The 10135-nt window shown below is 38.6% G+C and overlaps 1 protein-coding gene across 1 annotated transcript; it reads right to left on the reverse strand.

The window, feature by feature from the left end:
• Positions 1-7582: 7582 nt before the first annotated feature.
• Positions 7583-9348, reverse strand: LOC130813400 (uncharacterized). The gene is made up of 4 exons (XM_057679237.1): positions 9073-9348; positions 8716-9018; positions 8130-8604; positions 7583-8031 (listed from the first exon to the last, which is right to left on the reverse strand). The coding sequence occupies exons 1-4, from the start codon at positions 9346-9348 to the stop codon at positions 7583-7585; spliced, it is 1503 nt and encodes a 500-aa protein (XP_057535220.1).
• Between the last annotated feature and the right edge of the window lie 787 nt (positions 9349-10135).

The following is a 10135-nucleotide window of genomic DNA, read 5'->3' on the forward strand; positions in this document are numbered from 1 at the left end:
CAAACAAATATAACTAAAATGATGACACGAAAAACTGAACATATAACACGGAAAATTGAATACTATTGGCCTCTTAAGGTTTTGATGATGACTTCACTTTTAAATAAACAAACATATCTTTTGAGATTGTTTTGTAGGTATATATCCGATTTAGTTTGAATCGTTGATGAAGCCTATGACTTGGTTCGTGGAAGATGTACATGTCTTAATATGTCCAAGAGGTTAGATAAGTGTTATAATGTTCAAAGTAGACGTACAGTCTACTGTTCCTAAAATGAACATTTTAACTGAAGTTGAAGCTGGAGACAGTACGTTGTTCCTACGTAGCAGGTCTGGAGAATAACATCGACTGAAAAATTGCGAATTAATTATTTTCTGTTTTTAAGTTGATGTAATGGTTTAGAATTAATTTAATTGCTTAAATTAATTAGTAAGTTAATTGGCTAAACTATTTTTAGGTTATCTAAAAATAGCCTAAAGACTTTTTCTTTTTAAGATTTAGATCTCCTATTTTTTAGGATCTTATGTTTTTAACTCCTATGCTATTTTTAGCATTAAGGAAACTGATTTTTCTTTGAGCAAATAACCGCCGGACACTTTCATAATTCCACCACCTTTTGTTTTGAGAACGTGGGGGTAGTGGGAGGTATGTCTGAGGAAACTGCTGGTTGTTCCCACTATAAATAGAAGGGACTTTGCTCGAACCAAAATGTAATCCAAGAGGATCCAAGAGTGTCCATTAAAGGGAGATCAATTTAAGAAAAATATTTTCTGTTTTTAAATGCCAATTACTTTATTATATTTTTCTTAAGTAATTATTTTAATTCTTGTCCTCTTGAGAATTGGCCTTGTAAGGGTTGATGTGTGATTTGTTGTAATTAGACTTGTGGGAAGTCTAAGGGTATAAGAAAAGAGAAACGTGAGAAGAGAAATAGAAAGGGAGAATAGAGAAAGAGAATAAGGCCTAGAGTAGAGAAGCTTCAAGTGAAGCAAACATTGTTTTGTGTAATTGTAATTGATTGCCTAAACATAGTGAGAATTTTGAAATCCCGGGGGGTCGTGGTTTTTCCTTCTTATTAGGCCAAGAAAATTTCCACGTAAAATCTTTGTCTCCTTTTTATTTCTTGCTTCTTAAGCTTAAGTTTTATTTTGTTTGTTAAAATTCCGCAAGTTAGAGCAAAAACGTAGTACAACTCAATACACAACAATTCACCCCCCCTCTTGTTGTATTTGATCATCTCTTCATATTCCAACAATTGGTATCAGAGCCATGTTCCTCATTTAATCAGGAAACCCTGAGAGCAGTATCCTGTTCCCACAGAGATGTTGAAGATAAACGAACGCATGGAAGAGGGGTACTCCGCACAAAGGCCACCCATGTTTGATGGGAAATTCTATACTTACTGGAAAAATAGAATGGAAATCTTCATAAAGGCCGAAAACTATCAAGTTTGGAGAGTTATTGAAGTTGGAGACTTTGAGGTGACGACCATCAACTCCAATAACGAAGCTATTCCAAAACCAATCACTGAATATGAAAAAGAAGATTTTCAAAAGATGGAGATGAACGCTCTTGCTATCAAATTGCTTTACTGTGGTCTTGGACCCAATGAACACAATCGTATAATGGGTTGCAAAACTGCTAAGCAAATTTGGGACCTGCTGGAAGTTACCCATGAAGGTACTAGTGAAGTGAAGCGATCCAAGATTGACCTCCTAATGTCCAAATATGAAAGGTTCGTTATGGAACCTAGGGAGAACATTCAAGAGATGTTCACTAGGTTCACAAATATCACGAATGAATTAGTCTCTCTTGGTAAGATCATTCCCGTTGATGAACAAGTTAGGAAAATATTTAGGACTCTTCCTCAAGACGAACGTTGGAGAGCTAAGGTCACAGCCATTCAAGAATCGAAAGATTTCACCAAGTTCAATTTGGAAGAGTTGGCTGGTTCTCTCATGACCCATGAACTGCATTTGGGAACAGCTGACAGTTCCCGAAACAAAGGACTGGCTCTGGCAGCAGATGATAGTGAAGAATCAGAAGCTGGGGAAGAGGAACTTGCTATGTTGGCACGTAAATTCAAAAAATTCTTCAGGAACAGCAGATATGGAAATCAAAGGAATAATAAAGAAAAAGGAACTGCTAACATGAAGAAAAATTTTGAATGCCACAAATGTAAAAGTACTGACCACTTCATCAAAGATTGCCCTCTATGGAATAATGAGAAGGGCAAGGGAAAGACAAGAGAAGCTGGAAGGATGCCTAAACAAGGAAACTTCAGAACTGATTTTCGAAAAGCTATGATCGCAGCTTGGGGTGATAGTGAAAGCGAAGCTGAAACTGAAGCGCCAATAGAGGAAGAAACCGCAAATCTGTGTCTCATGGCATCTCATGAAGAGTCTAAGGAAAAAGAGGCTCAAGTGAGGGGGAACAACTCATGGTATCTCGACAGTGGGTGTTCCAAGCACATGACGGGTGAAAAATCAAGATTTCTCTCACTTGAAGCGTATGATGGGGGAACTGTAACCTTCGGTGATAATATGAAGGGTGAAATAATCGCCAAAGGAAAAGTTGGAAGATCAAGCTCCCATGCCATTGACAATGTATTTTTAGTCGAGAATCTAAAACACAATCTTTTAAGTATTTCTCAATTTTGTGACAAAGGTAACTCTGTTAAGTTTACTTCTGAACGATGTATAATTTCTAGGAACAACACAGGAGACCCTGTACTAGAGGGAGTCAGAAAAGGGAACACCTATGTGGTGGACCTGGACACTGTTCCCAGAAACAGTCTAACGTGTTTAAGCGTTATAGAAGAAGACCCACTTCTTTGGCACAAGCGTCTAGGGTCATGCTAGCTATTCATTGATTAACACCTTAAGATCAAAAGACCTAGTAAGAGGATTACCAGCAATAAAATTCCTCAAAAATGAAATTTGTGATCCTTGTGCTAAAGGAAAACAAGTGCGGTCATCCTTTAAATCAAAGTTTCTGGTGACTACCTCTAGACCATTAGAATTAATTCATATGGATCTATGTGGACCTATGAGAACACAAAGTCGTAGTGGCAAAAGATATGTGTTTGTCATAGTTGATGATTTTAGTAGATTTACTTGGACCTTATTTTTAGTAAGCAAAGATGAAGCTTTCGATGAGTTTGTATCTTTTGCTAATAAAATACAAAAATCCACCAATAATTTAATTGTTCACATTAGATTGGATCATGGCAAAGAATTTGAAAACTCAAACTTCATGAATGATTGTAATGAACATGGTATAAATCATAATTTTTCCGCTCCTAGAACACCACAACAAAATGGAGTGGTGGAAAGGAAGAATAGAACCTTAGAAGAAATGGCTAGGACCATGTTGATTGCTAGTGGTCTACCTAGGAATTTTTGGGCCGAGGCCGTCAATACTGCATGCTATATTTTGAATCGTGTACTAATAAGGCCAATCACTTCTAAGACACCCTATGAATTACTCAAAGGTATTAAACCAAATATTTCCTATTTTCGTGTGTTTGGATGCAAATGTTTTGTTCATGTGAATGGTAAACGAAATATAGGTAAGTTTGATGAAAGAAGTGATGAAGCAGTACTTCTCGGTTATTCATCACATAGCAAAGCTTACAGAGTTTATAATAAGAGAACAATGTGCGTAGAGGAATCTATTCACATAATTTTTGATGAAACTAACTTTTCAACAAGTGAATAGGAAACAAATAATATCAAAATAGGTCTTGCAAATTTAGAAGATGATGAAGACATGAAGGTGCAAGATCAAGGAACAGCAGGTGAACAGTCGATACAAGAAGATGCAGGAGAAACTGACCAAGTCCAGGAACTACCAGCACAACAGGACCAGCAGACTGTTCCCAATCCAGCTGTTCCCGCAGATGAGCAAAATGATCCAGTAGCTGAACAAAATGCCAATCAAGATGTTGAGCCAGAACATGCTACTGTTCCCTCAAGAGAATTTGTGCCCAAACCTTGGAAATATCAAAGTTACCATCCTCTTGACCTGATTATAAGTGATATGAATAAGGGAACACAAACCAGATCCCAACTGAGAAACTTTTGTGCTCATTTTGCGTTCCTATCATCACTTGAACCCAAAAATCACGAAGAAGCTCTAAAGTATTCCGAATGGATAATAGCCATGCAAGATGAATTAAATGAATTTGAAATAAATAAGGTATGGCACTTGGAACCCAAACCAAAACACAAGAAGGTAATTGGTCTGAAATGGGTATTTCGGAATAAGCTAGATGAGCATGGAATAATTGTAAGAAACAAAGCAAGACTCGTGGTCAAAGGGTACAATCAACAAGAAGGTATTGATTATACCGAGACATTTGCTCCGGTAGCAAGGTTAGAGGCCATTAGAATTTTAATTTCTTTTTCTGCATTTATGAATTTTAAACTATATCAAATGGATGTGAAATGTGCTTTCTTAAATGGATTTCTTGATGAAAAAGTGTTTGTTGAACAACCTCCAGGTTTTGAGAATACCTCTTGTCCTGATCATGTCTATAAGCTTGATAAAGCTCTATATGGCTTAAAGCAATCTCCTAGGCAATGGTATGAAAGGCTGTCAAAGTTTTTGATACAAAATAACTTTGTTAGAGGAAAAATCGACAAAACCTTGCTCTTTAAGAATAAAGGTTCTCATATTTTGGTTGTTCAAATTTATGTTGATGATATTAATTTTGGTGCTACTAATGATTTATTATGTAAGGAATTTGCTAACCTAATGGGCACAGAATTTGAAATGAGCATGATGGGAGAACTAAATTTCTTCCTAGGTTTACAAATTAAACAAACTGAAAATGATATTTTTATTCATCAACAAAAATATATAAAAGAACTTCTTAAGAAGTATGGGCTAAACAACACTAAAACCAACCATACACCCATGGCTACAAATGTTAGATTAGATGAAGACCTAAAAGGAACTAACGTAGATCAAACAATGTATCGAGGCATGATAGGTTCCTTATTATATCTAACTGCAAGTAGACCCGATATTTCATTTAGTGTTGGTTTATGTGCTAGATTTCAATCAAATCCTAAAGAATCACATCTCACGGTAGTCAAACGAATTTTAAGATATTTGAAGGGAACAGACGACTTGTCCTTATTTTATCCAAAAAGTGATGTTTATGATTTAAAAGGTTTTAGTGATGCAAATTATGCAGGTGATCTAGTTAATAGAAAAAGCACGTCAGGTATGGTACAATTTCTTGGCTCTTGTTTAGTTTCATGGAGTTCCAAGAAACAAAACACGGTTGCATTATCCACAGCCGAAGCTGAATACGTGGTAGCAGCAGCTTGCTATTCCCAAATGCTTTGGATAAAACAGAAACTAAGAGATTTTGGTATTAAATTTGAATGTGTTCCTATTTATTGTGATAATACCAGTGCCATATGTATATCTAAAGATCCAGTGCATCACTCACGAGCTAAACACATACATATTAGACATCATTTTCTTAAGGATAATGTAGAAAACAAAAATATTATATTAAAGCATGTTAATACTAATGAACAAGTTGCAGACATTCTGACCAAACCACTTCCAAGAGAACAATATGAAAAGATGAGATTGGAACTTGGTATGATCAAGCTCCACTAAAGTTGGTTGCATAAAAATTTCCAATGAAGCATCATGAAAAAAGAGGGTCAAGAATCAACCTCAAATTGATTGGCCCCTTTCTCTCAGCTATGAAATCGGCTAATGCTTGGGCCTTGATCGCCGTACGTGGATTGTATTCGATTTCGAAATCCGCTAATTGATTGGCCCAATCTGTAACACCCAAATTTTCGTGAAGGGGGGGGGGGGGGGGGGGGGGGAGGAAATTCAGGTGTTACACAATCGATGATGCGGCTTGAGTGGTTTCTTCCTTCTAGGATCTTTTTGGGGCTGGTTGGTTCTTACTCGGATTTAATGTGATTGGAAATAGGGCTTTAATTTCCTACTTGCCATTACCATGATGAACAATATTTTCTCCACTTCACTATAATTTTTTTCTGAACCACGGAAGGCGTGACTTATGTACAATAATAGGACTTGTTTCTTATCTCTTTCTGCAACAAGAACTCTAGAGAGTGAGTATTCAGACACTGATACATATAGGATCAGGGTTTCTCCTTGAACAAGGCAAACTAACTTAGGCAAGGAAGCCAAATATTCTTTCAACTTATTGAAGGATTCTTCCGCAGCCTCTGTCCACTCAAACTTGGCTTGTTTGAGGGTTCTAAAGAACGGGGAGCATTTGTCTACGGATTTGGACATGAATTTTCCTAAGGTTGCTACACGCCCCTTCAACTTTTGCACTTCTTGCACAGATTTAGGGGACTTCATAGCGAGTATGGATTTTATATAAGGATTTGCTTCAATCCCCCTTTCATCCACCAGGAAACCTAGACATTTCCTCCTGTTACACCAAATACGCACTTATAAGGATTTAGGCGCATTTGGTGGTTGCAAAGAGTCATGAATGTCTCCCGTAGATCCGCGACATGATCAATGGCTTGTTTACTTTTTGTTATCATGTCATCTACGTAGACCTCCAAGTTTCTGCCTATCTGGTAGTTAGATACCTTGTTTACCATGCGCTGATATGTAGCTTCCACATTCTTTAACCCAAACGGCATGATCTTGTAACAATATACCTCGGCACTGGTGATGAAAGCCGTGTGAGGCTGATCTTCAAGAGCTAAAGAAATTTGGTGATAACCTGCATTAACATCCATGAAGCTTAGTAAAGCATGTCCCGTAGTTGAATCTACAAGGCGATCAATCTTTGGAAGAGGATAGTCATCTTTTGGGTAGGCCTTGTTCAGATATGTAAAATCAACACACATTCGCCATTTTCTATTAGGTTTCTTGACCAACACGACATTGGAAAGCCATTCGGAATATTGGCATTCCTAGATGAAACTAGCTTTAAGCAATTTGTTAACTTTTTCTTTAGTTGCCTTTATTTTTTCTTTTCCTTGATGTCGTAATTTTTGCTTGACGGGTTTGTATTCGGGTTTGATGTCCAGCTTGTGGCACATGATGTTAGGAGAGAAAGCAAAGATATCACGGAATTCGACTATGGTAGCCAAAACATCGTGTCTCACTACTTCTGTGAGGTTCTTACCCACTTTGATCTTCTTTCCCTCAAATATTTCCACTTCTTCATGTTGTTCCTTAAGTTGGGGTCTTTCTTGCACATTTAGGTTGTCCAAGTAGACACTCGTAATGGATTGATTCTTATCTCCTTCTTCCTTGTTCCTCTTGAAAGATTCTTTAGGAGCACTGTCATGCTTCAAAGTATTGATGAGGCATTAATGGGCCTCCTTCTGATCTCCTTTGAGGATTCCAACCTTACTATCATCTTGCTCGAATTCTAGTAATAATTGATGTGGTGAAATGACAGATTTGAGCTTGTTGATAAGGGGAAGTCCCATGATGGCATTGTATGGGAAGTTTAAGTCCACTACGGTGAAACAGATGGGCATTGTTTTGCAGTTGTTTTTCTCCCCTACCCAAACTGGAAGTAAGATAGTCCCAAGGGGTAGGACTCGATTACCTCCAACGCCAATGAGAAATTTGTCTACGGTTGCAGGTGTTTTTCTTCAAACTGAGGAAATCCATCGTGATCAAATCTGTGGTACTTCCGGTATCTATTAGTACTCGCTTTACCTTCATTTGGCCAATCTTGATTGTGACGATCAATGAATCTATGTGAGGTTGCTGCAGTGGTTTTGAGATAGTTGCATTAAACTTTACCACAAGGCCTCCCATGATTGCTTTAGGAGGTCCCTTCAACAGAGTGTGGACACTACCTCTTGCAGCTCTAAGGGTGGGGTAGTCTTCAGAGAAACCACCTATGATCATGTTGATGACTCCACGCATATCACCGGAGATGTCTTTTCTTTCTTCATCCTTCGGGGGTTTGTGCTTTGGATGGTATGGCCTTTCATTATCGCCGCGAGAGCCATACTCTTTCCAGTTCAGAAACCTCCTCAGTTTCCCTTATTCGGCCATTTGATGCAAAATACGTTTAAGCTCTCTACATTGTTTAAGAGTGTAGCCGTAATCCGGTGATAATCACACCATAAGTTATAGTTACGACATTCCGATGGTATAGTGGTAGGTGGAGGTGCTAGGAGTTCATCTTGGATGGCATAGAAGATGTCTCTTCTATTTCTATTAAATCGAGGATTCTCTCCCCTGTCCCTTAGGTTCCTTGCTCGGGGTTCTTCTTCCATGATGTAGATGTGTCTGGATCTCGAAGGCCCCATCTTGGAATGAGAACCATGGTGACGAGGGGGATAACCTTTTTCTCTTCTTGATTGGAGTTCATCTTTGTGAATTTTTTGTGGATGGCTTTGTCCTTGCAAACTTTTATCATGCTTCCGCTTCTTGGAATCGTGTGTGTGACATATTTGAGAAGGAGTGATATAACTTTGACATTGTCCCATGGTTTTCGCATACATTTTTACTTGATTCTTTATGAGTTGGAATTTTAGTTTTGGAGTCCGCATTCCATTTATCAAGGCGTTAAGGGCGACGAAATCTTCTAAATCAGTAACTTCCAAAATAGCCTTTTGAAACTTCTTCAGGTTAGTAGTTACAGATTCTCCCTCTTATTGTATGATGCGTAGCAAATGGAAGTTGGACTTCTCTTGTCTTTTGGAGGCCACAAAATGACTTACAAACTTAGCTTCCAGCTGGGTAAAGGTATGGATGCTTCCAACTGGAAGCGAGGTGTACCAAATTAAGGCAACACCACTAAGAGTTGTAGGGAAAAACTTGCACCATAAGGCCTGGTTTGTGGTGTATAGTAGCATCAGATTCTTATACGCCACGATGTGTTCTTCTAGACATTTTGTTCTGTCGAAAAGATTCATGTTGGGAATTTTAATCTTGTCAGGGTTAGGAGTCGTTAGGATTTCAGTGGAAAAAAGGGAGTTCACTAACATAGGGGCTTCTTGTGGTCCCCCTTGACTTAAATCATCCTAAGGAGGCTTGATGGGGCTAATTGGGCAACTAGAGTAAGAAAGCCGCAACACCTTCCTCTCTTCCCGATTCTTATCCACGAATGATTGAATACTATGCGACTGTCGAGCTCGCTTTTTGTTTAGGTAACTTCTAACATCTTGAGTTTCAGACTTAGACTCCTCTTCTTCTTTTCCTTTGCTTAAATTCTTTTGGATTTTGGATCTTTTCCTTCTCTTTTTGTTCCTTTTGCTTGACCGTGATACCTGTGTGTCCCTATCATCCGACTTTTGGGAACTTGGATTAGTGGGTTCAATCCTTACCTTAAGTTTTTTGATTTGATTCGCCATGTCGGCCAACAACTGCTGATGGGGGGGGGGGGGGGGGGGGGTAGCAGCATTGGCGCTGACAATGGGACGGAGTTGTTCAGTGAAAGCATTAGTGAGATTCTGCGCCAGCATGTCCAGATCTCAGCGAGCCACTGCTTGATTGTTAGCCTGACCCGTTGAAGTATCTGTATCTATGCTATGCACGGAGGCGGTTTGCAAAGGATTCTTCTTGGGAGCAATGGATTTTTGTTCAAGTGTTTATAACACTTCCCCACAGACGCCGCCAAACTATTTCAGTTTGTGAAACAAGGAAGTGCAAGAGACACGTGAAATACCTGAAGTGGAAGCGTTATCAAAGTCAATGGTCAACAAACTAGAAGTCAGATGTGATTCTTTCGTGGAAGTGACTCGTACAACATAACACGTTAGCCTTGCCCGGGGAGTGATCTCCCGGAAAATCCCTCCGACGCTCAAGTCAGATAGGAGATGAGAGATCAATATATGAACGATAATAGATTGAATACAAGATTCTATATATTAGGATGTTGGTTGATTATGTTTTGGTAGGTTGATGAAGATGATAATGAGTAGATATTTTGGTAGAGTTTCCGTGTATTATCTGTGAACTTAGGAGGCATATGATGCTGGCAGTTTCTATTTATAATGGTAGAAAGGAAGTTATCTCAGGAGAAAGTAAGACATCATGGGTGGGATGGAAGGTGGTGGAAGGAAATGGTTAGTTAATGTGAGTAGTGGGTAGTTATTTAAGGTTAAGGAATTGTTTACTTGGTGATCAAGCAAGGCAGGA

The sequence above is a fragment of the Amaranthus tricolor genome, chromosome 5, assembly GCF_026212465.1.
Source record: "Amaranthus tricolor cultivar Red isolate AtriRed21 chromosome 5, ASM2621246v1, whole genome shotgun sequence".
NCBI classification, from domain to species: Eukaryota; Viridiplantae; Streptophyta; class Magnoliopsida; order Caryophyllales; family Amaranthaceae; genus Amaranthus; species Amaranthus tricolor.